This window comes from Papilio machaon, chromosome 11, assembly GCF_912999745.1.
Source record: "Papilio machaon chromosome 11, ilPapMach1.1, whole genome shotgun sequence".
Classification (NCBI taxonomy): Eukaryota; Metazoa; Arthropoda; class Insecta; order Lepidoptera; family Papilionidae; genus Papilio; species Papilio machaon.
In genome coordinates, this window is record NC_059996.1 from 7,651,775 (window position 1) to 7,665,365 (window position 13,591).

Genomic DNA, 13,591 nt, shown 5'->3' on the forward strand with positions numbered 1-13,591 from the left:
CATATTTGGCACGGCTCGAGTCTAAATATGGCCGGCGGCCTGCCCACCGCGCCGCGCCGCGATCTGCGCTGCGCTTCCGTCTCTATTATTTCTATTTACGAAATAAACTCAAAATAAAATCTCTATTTTAATACGGATTTCGGGCACTGAAACGTTCGCGGCTTCCCGGTTCCCTGCGGATGTGTCGGGTTACGCCGCGCTCCCGCTGCCGTCCCTCTCGCCGTTCGCAGCGACCCCGCGCGCGAGAGCGAGACGGATAGCGGTCGAGACGCGCGGGACGCAGTCGCGCGAAGTCAGTTGCGGTCCGAGCGGCCGAGTCGTCAGTCCCGCCCTCGGTTCTTTCGCGTTTTCGGTCAGTCTCCGTTCGACGTTCGAACGGTGAGGTGTGTATAGCGCGTGTGCGCACGGTTACTGTGGCGTACTGCGAGGTTATAATGGACGCGCCCGGCGGAGCGCGGGAGCCCCGCTTCGGGTCGCCGTACGGTATGGGACTCCTTGGGGACGTCGGTGACATGTACGGCGCGGGCCGGCCGCCCAGCTCGCTCGGCGGCGGCGGGCTTCGGCCAGGGATGCAGCCCTGCCCGGTGCCAAGGGCCGGCGTCAAGCGACCCTCGGACCAGTGCTACGACGAGAGGCCGTCACAGAGTCTCGGCCTGGAACACTGCCCCATGCCTGATATAGCGGATGATGGTTATGCATCTCTTCAACCCAAAAAGTCTCCCCCGTCCAATGGCAAGAAGACAAAAGGACGTGTAAAGATCAAGATGGAGTACATAGACAATAAACTTCGACGGTACACAACCTTCTCCAAGCGGAAGACGGGCATCATGAAGAAGGTGGGTCGCAGACGGTTTTGGCAATATTCCATACAGCAGCCAAGTGGACTATGTGACCATAGTGTACTGAGTGTGTCTGCCTGTCACCATACATTAGACTGTATTGTAAAGTGAAGTGTGGCCGCTAAGTTAGTTTGAACCAATGTGATTTTAACAAAATCAATATTGCAATTAAAAATGCATAAGAAAGTTTACAACAAACTGTTGCATGAACATTACAAGTCACAATATTATGTGTTGTTAGTTCATGCACTTTAAATTTAATAATCTGGTCAAAAAATAATTAAAACTAAGTTTTAATTGATAAAGAGTTGCTGCTTATGAGTCAAATAAATAATTTCTCAATGAAGTAGCTGTAAATAAATATCCACATTATAATTGTGGATATTGTTATATTATTCTTTTTGATATTTATACCACAAAAGATCATTTTTTTAAGTTAAAAGTTTACATTTTGAAGTTCTATATGATAAAAGTTCAAGTGACATTTTTAACAAGGAATATCAATTGAATACATTGGGTTCATTAGCATCAGTTAATTAGCAGTTTTCACTTCATTATCCATGGAAATGATTAAAGAAAAATAATAAAAGTGGTCTAATTTCTTTTGTTGAGTTTTGAGGTTATGCTCATTCTAACAATATGAGATGGAATATTGCTAAAATACGTCAAAAATAATAATTTTTAACTGTACATACAATTTTTTCAACGGAATAATAAAGAATATGTGTGTCGTTGATGAAAAATCCGTGTTTTTGTGAGCATTTGTGATAAAAGTTTTGACAGATGTCAGCTGATATTATGGTATTACACAGTAAGTATTACGTAGTTGATGTTATATTATGTTTATTTAACTTAATTGAGTGTAAATAATAGTATAGCATATTTATTTTGGTTATTTATCTTCGTAATTTAAATAGAAATTTGTTATTATCTTTTGATTATCAACATACATGGCATCTGTCAAAAAGAATATCAGAAGTGCTCAATAGATGGCGTTGCTTATCGCGCTTAATCGAAAGGCAAATATTTTATGCATTACAAAATGTACGTAAAGTTTATAATTTAACAAAGTATTTTATTATACCGTTTTCAAAACAATTTTGCACCAAATCTAATTTTTACTAATTAAATCATCAAATAAAATATTTTAAAGAAGCAAAAAAAAAAAAACTTTAGTTATAGTGCATTTAGGTAGCAAGTTTTTTCTTGTTTTCCAATTTTTCATGACTTTAAATTAGTAAAGATTTATATAAAATAAATAAATCATAAAGATAAGAATATTAAGTATCATATTCACGTATTAAATGTATAAAGTGCCTTGACATAAAACGTAATATTCATTTAAACGACATTAAAGTAAGTGCTGGCCTCTGTGTAATTTGCGTAAATTATAAAACGAACGATGATAAAACTTTTGCAGTCCGTGCATGGTTTTTTAATTACGAAGTTTTAACTTGCGGTAACATTGCTTTTATTGCTATAAAAATAAATACCGAATATCGAAAATTATTACTCGAGTAACAACAATCAAGAAATTCTAATTTTAGGTTATGATGGAAGAGAAAAGAAGATTAGCTTAATTTATAGATTTCACATAATCTGTATAATTACGTAATCTGTAATATACAAAATAGATATTTTGTTACACAGATTATGTATAAGGGCCAAAGTAACAAATTGATGATTTTTAACTTTTTGTGTTAAAAGCTACCTCCTAGTTTAGTTAACATGCACTGCATAAATGTTATTTGTTGCTGAAGTAAAAGGGCGTATGCGACCTATTTTCCTATATGGTTGAAACTTTAAGAGCTTCTTCTGAAAACTTGTCAATTTGCACACAGGCTCTTCTTCGTAGGAGCCATCGATATATTTCCTCTGCTTTATAAAAAAAACTGCTAATAAATTATGTTTTATACGAATATGCATTTAGTGGAAAATCTAAGAAATCAGTTAATTTTGCTTCATTAATCACATGCATAGTCAATCCCGCGTCGAAATATCTTTCGTGTCTATGTAAAAACCATATTATCAGAGACGTTAACGTCACTGAGGTATCTCTTAGTGTTAATTTCTTATACTTAGTCTACACTAAGGGGAGAGCGTCGGTGACGCAGATGTTAAGAGCTTAACCGGACCGGACCGAAATCTATACGTCCAGATTCGATCCTCACCATGTATTAAGGTGTTTTTCGACTTTAGAATTTCATTTGAACGTTTTATTCAACCTGCACATATCCGCGAAGAAATTCCATGATATGTGAAAAGTCAATCCGCACTGGGCTATGGTTGACTATGGCCTAGTCACCAACTTAGGTAGGCTCCGAGGCCTACAGTGGAGATATTTATTAGCTGACGACGATGAAGGGTGTTACTAAATGACTCTGGAGTTTATTAGTTAAAGTTTGTATCAAAGAAGGCTAGTTTTTTATTGTATTTTAATTGAAAATTCACGTAACTTAAAACTCAAGTGTTTTAAACAAACTAAAGATAACTGTTTTTTCCTAGTCTATACAACCTTGCTCCAATAATTTTACAATGAAATAACTATTGCGAGTTCTCACTTTATAAAATGAAAAATTGCCGTTATTGTAACGTAGCGAATTTTGGATCAAGGTTAGTATGTTTAATTTAATATGTGCCAAGAAAAAACTTATAAAAATCATTATTGACAATATTACATTTTTTATAAATATTACATACCTGTCTATCTATATATATAAAAGAAAGTTGTGTTAGTTACACCATTTATAACTCAAGAACGGCTGAATCGATTTGACTGAAAATTGGCGGGCAGGTAGCTTAGAACCAGGAAAAGGACATAGGATAATTTTTACCCCGTTTTCTATTTGTTATTCCGCGCGGACGGAGTCGTGGGTAGTATGTTAATATTTTCTTAACTCTTAAATGTTGTCAATGTACTTTTCATACAAACTTCATGATAACAAAATGAAACTGCATAGTAAAAAATTTAAAATACTGCATACTTATGTTGTTATCTGACAATTATTTTTAATAAATATCTACTTATATTAGTGTGAGAATTGCTTTAGAGCATCTTCCCCTCCGTTATGTTTAATATAATACCGCGACTCCGTCCGAGCAGATTAAAAAAGACATAAAAAGTAGCTTATGTGTTCTTCCAGACTATGATCTACATCTATGCCAAATTTCATCGAGATCCGTAAAGTTGTTCTGAAGATACCTTCAAATTAACATCCATTCATCCATCCATACATCGAAAAATTCGAATTTATAATGTTGGTAAGAAGATATGAGTAAGATATAATGTTATAAATACGATTGTTTGGATGGATGGATGTTTGTTAGAAGGTATCTCAAGAACGGCTCAACGGATCTTGATAGATAGATGGCATAAGTGTAGATCATAGCCTGGAAGAACACATAGGCTAATTAATAAGTTTCTTTTAATTCCTCGGCCAGAGTCGCGGGCGACAGCTACTGTATTTATATTATTTGCTTTAATACAGATTAATAATCGTGATCGAAATTTTAGTGACTTCTGAAATAGATTATTTAAAGTAAAATTTATAAATTATTTTTATAATCGATTGTGTGCAATCTGTCAAAACATTTTTAAAACATTGGCGTGCGATATAAATAAATCTGTCAATTGTTTTTTCGGTTAGTAAAATTGAATTTAGAACAGCATTTGTTTTCTAAATTTATTCGTACCGAGATGTTTTTAAGTTGCTATTAATTATAATTGATATTTATACGTTACAGTATTTATATATTTAATTATAAATATATATATGAATTGGTAATATGTTTGTCGGCATTTTTATATCATAATTTTATATTAATTAATGATAATAGACTTGTGTGTGGGGTAATCTTAGGTAATCTCTTTTGTGAACGCAGGTCCGTATTTTCTTATTTGTAAAAAAAAATGTTATAGACGATTCGTTTATTTAAGTCCGGAAAATTATAAAGGAAACTATGGTATTGGTGCATAAATACCTGTTGTCATTTATGTAAAAAAGAATTGGTAAAGATTTATAAAACAATCTGGAAGAACACATAGACATAGAGCGGACGTAGTCGAGGCTAGTTAATTAATAGATACATTTATGATAGGAAATAAAGATAAATCAATTAATAACCTTGTTTATAGACATTCAAAACTTGATATTAATAAACTTTTTAGTTCCCAGTTATCGAAATTACTTTGAACAGCATATCCATGATACGGCTTTCGGGAGTTCAGGCCTTTTAGAATTTCTGCTAGTTGGTATCTTTATAAAGAGTAGCTGTCGCCCGCAGCTCTATCCACGCTGGATTAAAAAAAACCTTAATTAGTAACCTAAGTGTTCTTCCAGACTATGTTCTACATATTTGCCAAATTTTCGCCGCTCAGAAGTAACGTACTAACAATCATCCGTCTACTTACCGACACGTTACGTACCGACAAACTTTGGCATTTATAATATTAAGTAAGATTAAAATATTATCAGTAAGAGTATTTCGTCCGGATAAGCGCCGGGTAACGGGTGTCATGTAGACAAAGGCAGTGGGCTACGGCACGCGATGTGCGCTGTCTCTCAGCGGGAATCGTACCCAGTGCCTTGTAGCTCGGTGCTCCTTTATCTACGCGTAACGCGTTTTGGTTATTTTGTTTTGGTTGTTTAGCGCTACTGCTTTGTTTTGCTACTGTTTTCTCTAATCATCAGTTATTGATGTTATATGAATCTAAAATGCAAGCACAAGGCATGTAGTATAAATAAAACCACTGTCAAATTGTTTTAATAAAAGGACGAGAGTCTGACCATGGTTTTCTGAGAAGAAAAGAAACCCACGATGATGAGAGAGTTAGAAAGATCTTCGTCTGCATTGTCTATTATTTTTGAACTCATAGTCCTTAATTGTCTACTAAAGATGTACCTTACATTAGATTTATTGTGAGATATATGTCTCATATTAAATCACACTAACGGACTCCTTTTTTTTTAATTATTGAGGAATATGTTAAATAAAATAAATCATATTATGAGAAAGTTCATTGTAGTAAAATGTAGTTCATGTAGATATTGGCCATAAATTTGGTCATGTCCAATACTGCGGAGTTTAATTACGCCGCCCCAGGGGCCGCTGGTGCGACACGACCGCTTCACGACGGCGAAGCTTGTCGGCGAAGCATGTCGGCATAGTCGTCGGCGAAAAGATGTCGGAGTCTCGTATACCGACATTGCCCTGTGATTACAGACAAGGGACAATGCACTGCTCGATTTCATTAAAATAGTGCATACGTGATAACTTTAAAGACGTTAACTTATCACCGTGTTTCTTTTTGGTTTAACTAGCGATTTATAAGTCCAGGATACCAAAATACTTTCTAAGTGTTAAGGTCTGAAGACGTATCTTAAGTTAAAATTAACCGTATCGAATCGTATTTAGTTTTTAATTTTGTTCGGAAAAAATGATGTTAAGTCTTTTTAAAAAGCGTATTAAAATTAAAAGTATTTTTATTTAAAAACTTATGAAAATTATAAAAGTCTCTTTAAAAAGCTTATTACTTTCTGAGAATTTTGAGTTTAAATCCGCATTAATGTGTTTTAAAAATAGTCTATTTTAACATAAAATACCTTAATCTATAATCATATTTAAAAACTAAAATAAGAAATTAAAGAATGCCGTTGGAATAGTTACAATATAGTCTTGTCTCGGCTAGAAATTGGTGAGACTGCGATATAAATACAGTTCGAGACCAGGTGGGCCGCGGCCGGTGCAGAGGTCACGACATCTCTCTTGTTAACGACCATTTCACTATTATATATATTTAATGTTTATATTAAGCAATTCCAGGCATCTAAAATAATATTTTCATGCAATTTTCTGCAATTTTCTTGCAATTTTTCAATATTAAAATAGAAACAAAGAAGGCTAGTTAGGAATATTATAAAAGAATGATTCCAATAAATAAATTTAACTCGTAAATGATTTTAAAATGCGAACACAATAATTATTATAATAAATAATTTTGAAACAATCGAATGCAAAATGAGCACCTCATTGTGGTAGGTTTCATTTGAAACCGCCATCGCCAGGGCCGGAGTCGGGCCGAATAAATTATACAGTCCGATAAGTCGCGATATAGAGCCCGGGAGGACATTTTAATAAATTTAAAATAACGATTATCGTTTAGCGGAGTCGTGATTTCGTTACCGGCCCGGCCGGGAATAAGTCGTCACGAGCTATTACTAAATTAATTAGGACCGAGCTTGGATTTAGATTGCGATGAAGATTATTTTCCCACACGACCTATGGATAGTTCCGAATTCAATTTTGTTGTCTATTGTCGGTCGGATAACCCAGCGACGTATTTGTGCGGTAAATTTTTGTTTTTATTTCCGTAAAGTATTGTTTTTCAGCTTTTTTCGATATTTGTTCGATAATTGTTTTCATATTTTTGCTATAAAGAAATATAAATACGGACGGATTTATAAATTACTTTTTTAAAATATTATTCAACCAATTGCATTGTTAATTTTTTGTTTTGCATTATTGAATAATTAATATGTTGTTAGTTGGTACTGTTGTTTCAATTTAATTTATAATTTTTTATACTTTAATACGTATAATTACTGTACGTATTTTGCTATTATGGCGTTTCTTGCTAATGCTTTGTAATATGTGATGTTATGTTTTAATTTGTGTAGAATTCAGGTTAAGGAACGTAGTTTGCGTCGTTTTACAGAAATAAATAATATGTTACTCGTAAACTAATCTCGGAACGAAAACGCATCTGTGACCTACATTTAATTAATACAAAATTATTCTCTGATTGAATTAATGCATAGATTTAGACAAAATTATTTTTGTTCTACTTTATTTTTTTTAACATTCGAGTGTCATATTTTAAATACTGTTTAGTCAATACTACTCTGTTATTGTGTCGAAAGAAATGTTGAGGATCAATGCGCAAAACTGCTCGAAACGAATTTCGTAATTCTTACGCAAATATAAGACTAGAACTAGACAATTGAAGACTAGAATTTTTATTGACGCATGGGAAATTCAGTCTTCTAACTCTAAATGTTAAAATCGATTGTCTTCTGTTTGGCCAGATTTGTTTCGTATTTTTTGAACAAATATACTTCAAAAGGAATTTCGCATTGATTTTTAAAAGGCACTTCGCATATCCGTGTTAAAAGACGCCGTCATAATTGGATTGGAATATGTGAAAATGTTAATTTTATCATTTGTAGTAAGCGATGTAGTTTTGACGATGCAATAATAAAATTTAACGATATTTTTTTATTATTCTTCGGTATTCAAAAAGGGTCAAATGACTTACTTAAATTTAATAATGCGATAGTAGCATGAAATTACAGATAATTTGGATAACAAATAAATATGAAAGCTCTCAGAAATTTGATAACAGCTTTCAAAAGTTCCGCTATTGATATCTCTTTGATAATAAAATTTACACTTAAATGCCCGTGAGCAGAAATAACAATTAAACATTATGACCGATTCTTTGAAAGTTGCTTTTTAATTTTTTGTTTGTCCAATTTCGAGAAGTTTAAAAGTTTTTTGAATTTTACCTTCATTAAATTGTCATTTTGAATATTTCTTTTGACTTTGAAAGTCTTTTAGCCGTTTCCCCTTCTCATACGACGAGGGAAAGTGCCTAATATGGCCGCAAAAGTACTAGGGAATCATCGGGACTAGGATATTCCTTTGGTGCTTGTTTGATATCTATGACATCTTGTGGCGAATAGGTGAACTACTAAATAATTAGATAGACCGAAAGATGAAAAGGAAATGCGAACGGCACACTAGAAATTTGAAACATAGATTGAAAAATTTTACTTAGCTACAAAATTGTTTCAAGGTATTGGTGGTAAAACAATTTTATATTCAGAAAAAAATTGGAAAAATGTACGGAAGAAATTAATTAAACTGAGATTTCGTATTATTAATGTATTCCCTGAAACTTTCCGCCAAACATTGTCGTCAGATTGCAATTAAGATGTCTTAACTAATTTGTGGTGTTCGTTAACACTAACTCCGATGTTTCTCAATTACTAGGAGTTCACAACTACGTGAGAGTAACTTCGTAACTCACAACTTCGGCCAATGTAAAGTGATCTAGCCCCGCAGTGTTAAGTGCCATTTGAATATTAGAAGCCGTGCACTGCGGGTGGCAGAGGGGCTCAAGACTGATTGGACGGTCGGTGGGTGGGAAGCATCTAGCGTGGCGACCCGCCTCCCAATCACGTGAACGCCTCTCTGTTATGCGTGCCTAGTACTTCGGTGCCAATACTGAGTTGGACGCACAGACCTCGTCAACCTTAAATGAAATAAACAAATAATTGAAACAAAAGAAGGCTAGCAACAAAAAACTTTTTAAGTCTCATAGAATGCAAAAATTATTGCAATAATATTACTCCAACGTTGAAAGCATTTTCTACGATGCAAGCAGATGTCATTTGGGGCACTGATTGGGAAGGGACAGGTAGAGGTCTATGACGGACAGACTGTCCACGTCGATACTAATCGGCGGATTCATCATCTGACACTAGTTTGTTAGACGTCGGCAGATCCAAAGGATCCGAAGATCACGACTAGAATGTTCACTGAACTGGTTTTCGAGAAAACGCTCGTAAACATGCACGATTAAAGCGTTCTTGCTCATTCAACGATTGTTTTTTCGGTAGTAGTCGACATTTTGACATTTGTACCAGGCAAACATAACGCTTTGAAGGTTTCCGATGTCGTTGCTTCGAAGTATCGCAGCATTTAGATAGGAAACTATTGTTCTAGGAATTCTATTAATTTGAATCTTGCAAACGAATAACATTTTTAGTTAATACATTGTTTTAATTAGTTGCCGCTTAACAAAGTGTTAACATAATAATCGCGTGTTATCACTAAAAGTATATTCAGCGTCGTTAAGTAACTGAGACATGATCCCGATACCTTAATAATTGCAAATGAATTAATCGCCTTTGCCGCCGTATCTCCGGCAATAAAGTAAGCTGTAGATAAAAGATAAAGTTTTGCCTCGCATCGCCTTTGCCTTTGCCGTATTACACTTGCAGATTGATCTAGTTATTATCGCTTGTAATGAATGCAACTACACCAGCCGACTTTCAATAAATTGGTTGGTATACCTACACGTTTATACTTAAGAAAGTCTTTGGAAAACTTCCTCTAGGTTCTTTCTTCTGAGGAAGCATTAAAAGGGAAGTGATTAAGAAAACAAATCTTTGGTATTCACGATGTAAGTTACCTTTATCGCTTTATGACCCCAAACACCGATAAAATAAATCGTCATACTTTATATCGGCAATTAAAGTCGATTACACAGTTTTGGACGGAAAATATTTACAAATGTATATGTTAATCGGGGAAATACGGTCACGCGTGGCCATTATACAACATCAGATGTTATCTGTTGAAGACGTCAGGAAAAAATGAAGCGAGCGCAGCCGCGGCCACCATAGATCGCCGATACCGGCGTTTCATCCAAATATCCGAACGCGACGAGTCAGCGGGACTCCATCCATAATGTATCGGCGTCGCCGAGCACATACATAATACATTAACGAGTAGGTTTTTATTAAATCGCGTCTCGGGAGCACCGCGGCGCACTCCGTTTTTTGGTCAATTAAAAAAATTGTCGAAACGTTCACATTTCGGTGGGAAAGCTTGCATTTCGCCAACCTCGTCATGCAGTCCGAACGGGCGGTACGTTTTTGTGCCCTCGAAGGAATCCCTGTTTTGATGGGAAACTGGATTTCTGATGCAGTTTTGGCATTTTACAGATGCTTTTCGGAACGCCTGTGTTTTTGTGGGAAACCTTGATCGATAATTCAAGGTTGACAATGTTGCAATAATAAAGCTAAATCTCTTTGGCGCCTACGTATTATGGTCAACTTGTCAAAATACCATAGACTAAATTGACTTTTACGAGGCGCCGTGTTGGACGCGCTCATCCGCGTCAGTCTCGTGGCCGCCGCCCACGCGTGCGGTTGTCCTAGTCTGCCTGCTAACTTACCGCAAGTCACAACTTTATCACGTGCGCGCCCACGAGACGCTTACATAACGTTGCGAAAAAACTGTATCTCTCAAGTCCCATGAAAACCTTGAAATTAAATGCCTTCGTTAAATTACACGTGGGCATTTGGAACTCATGATTTAAGCCATTAGCTTAGAATTATGATAGGGCCTTTTATTATTGGAATGTTGAATTATTTTAAATAACAACCATTAAATAGAATGTAAGAACAAAGAGAATTTCAAGTAAATTTAATCCTTCTTACTTAGCTCAATTTTGTTTACTACATAATAAATTTTAATAAAGTAGCTGTCGCCAGCGACTCCGTCCGCGCAGATTAATAAAAAAAAAAACTTAATTAGTAGCCTTCGTGTTCTTCCATACTATGCTCTACCTCTATGTTATATTTCATCAAGAGCCATTCAGCCGTTCTTGAGAAACCTTCAGACAAACATCCATTCATCCAAACATTCGCATTTATAATATAAGTAAGATATGTTGAGTATACATTTTTAAAATAGATAATGAATCATTTGTAATTCCTGAGTCAGGATTTTAATTAAGCGATTTGTCACGTGCCGTAACAATTTACATTTGGCCGGAGTCCCGGAGCTCTGGTGCCGCTCGGGGTCTCGGAAACGACGCATTATTATCCTTTTAGGGCAAAGGCGGCATCTCTAAGAGGCGCTTGGCTTCCGAACCTTTTATTGGACCACCTGTGTTCCTTCGTTCCGACGTCTGAATCGTCCACTAAATAAGTTTAGCGAGAATATTCCCCGTCTTAATGCTATTTAGTGGCGTTGTTGTTAATTTGCATAGCTTCAAGACCGGTATTAGCATTTAACACGGGATCTCTTTCGATTCAGTGTGCATTCAATCGTACGTCAGCGCTCGGAATTCTATCGCGGCGTTTCAGTTTTGCAATAGCTTCTGCATCGGTAGGATACATTAACATGTAATCGCTCCTCGATTCCTCGGCTACACGTTGTCGGACATTGATATAAAAATGTCCTCTGGGCTACACAATTCACGGAACAGGTTCTAGACAGGCGTGTCGCGGAGTGGCATGGCATAGCTACGAATCGCATGTTAAATGTATTGACAAGTGGTCTTCCTCGATTCGTATCGGCGTGATGGTATCAACGGCGGCGCTTCAGTCGGCTCCCGCTGCCCTCTGTTCCCAACCTGCGCATTGTTCAGATCCAAGATAAAGCTTGTTTATTTAGTGCAAAAATTTATTCAACCACGAGATGCCGTTAAGTTGTATTTATGAACATGTTTATGTTTATGATCGCTACAAAGATTTTTTTTCTTTGTCTTTTTCGAGTGTATTAAAGTAATTAATTTTAGTTTATTGTTGGACTGTTACGATGCTTATTCAAAAGAATGTTGCATTTATCTAAAATCCTGCTCCTTCTATAAAATAGGTACGTTACAGTTTTATTTCTGTAGCCTAATTAAATACTTATACAGCGAGTGTTGGTCTAATATTTGAAGGTCAAGTACAACCTTGAATTTCATAAATCAAATGGCAGCTTAACGCCCACCAAATTATATGGCGCGTGGCAACATTCGTTAAATGGTAATAAGGTAGCAGGTAAACTAATGGAAATAAGTTGAACCATATTATAAATTAAAGCCAATGCTGGCCATTCATAAATACATGTACTTCGTTTATGAATGAAACAAGCAATGTACCTATAACAGGATAATTTTATACACCCATTGCAGATTATAATATCTATCCATATAAAGTTTGCATGTCCGTAATCTTACATGGTGCGTCTATTCAAGTAGAGACTATTGTCTGATCGAAAATATCTGTCTGTTGTCGCGTTACCTCTATTGTTTAATTAATCTGTCTTCTTCGTGGCCTTTGATTGCTTCCTTTGTTGGTGCATTAAGAATTATTTAAGGCATATTAAGTGCTACATGTCTGCGTGTCTAGGTTGTAGAATACTGATGTGGTATAGAAAGTTGTCATTGTTTGCCAAAATATCTAGAGAGTAATGTTTGGCCAGTGTTTGTCAATTCTGTTGTGTTCTCTTGTAGCCTTAACTACTTGAATGATTTGTATATTGAAGTGTCTTTCAATTTAAAACTATTACAGATGCTTAATAGCTTAAAATATGATTAAAAATTACTAGATTTAAGATATAATTCGGTTTTCAATAAAACTTTGCAGATTTATTCTGATATAGTAGAGATAAAGTTATCATATGTTTTAGATATTCAATAACTTGGCGTGCAGTTTGTATTCGTTTTAATTTTTTTTTGTCAATACAAAATGCCATTGTTACACACTCTATAAGGTTATACGATTTTAATTTTTAATTTAATTTATTGCATGTTGACGTAGTGTCCATTTATATAAGCGATGTTCCGAATACAGATGCTTTACTGCGTCATTGTTTGTAATAACGCGATTCACGTGCGTTCAGAAACCGAACGCTACTCGCAGAATTAACATATTGTACCGCTATACAAGGAAACATTCGTTCGTAATCATTACCCCCTTTTTCAGTAATCAAGTTTTCGAACGCATCTTACGAACTCTCAAAACAAACACGGTGTGAATTTGATAGCCTTCATCTTGCTTCATGTTATTTTAGACCTTATGGCATCCGCTTAATATTTATATTAGTTTGTTTATAGCGCGTTAAGTCAATTTCGTTTTTCAGTTGTCGTTTTTGTGTTGTTTAAATCGCGATTAAGTACCGGACTCCCT

The 13,591-nt window shown here is 35.6% G+C and overlaps 1 protein-coding gene across 2 annotated transcripts in view; it reads left to right on the plus strand.

The window, feature by feature from the left end:
* The first annotated feature begins 310 nt into the window (after positions 1–310).
* Positions 311–13,591, plus strand: part of LOC106709722 (serum response factor homolog) — a 173,377-nt gene continuing 160,096 nt past the window's right edge. The window contains exon 1 of one of the 2 annotated variants that reach the window (XM_045680001.1): positions 311–836. In XM_045680001.1, coding sequence (XP_045535957.1) covers positions 435–836 — 402 coding nt within the window. In that variant the 5' untranslated portion in view covers positions 311–434. The remainder of the gene's footprint in view (positions 837–13,591) is intronic. The other variant, XM_014501575.2, reaches the window with a different exon arrangement.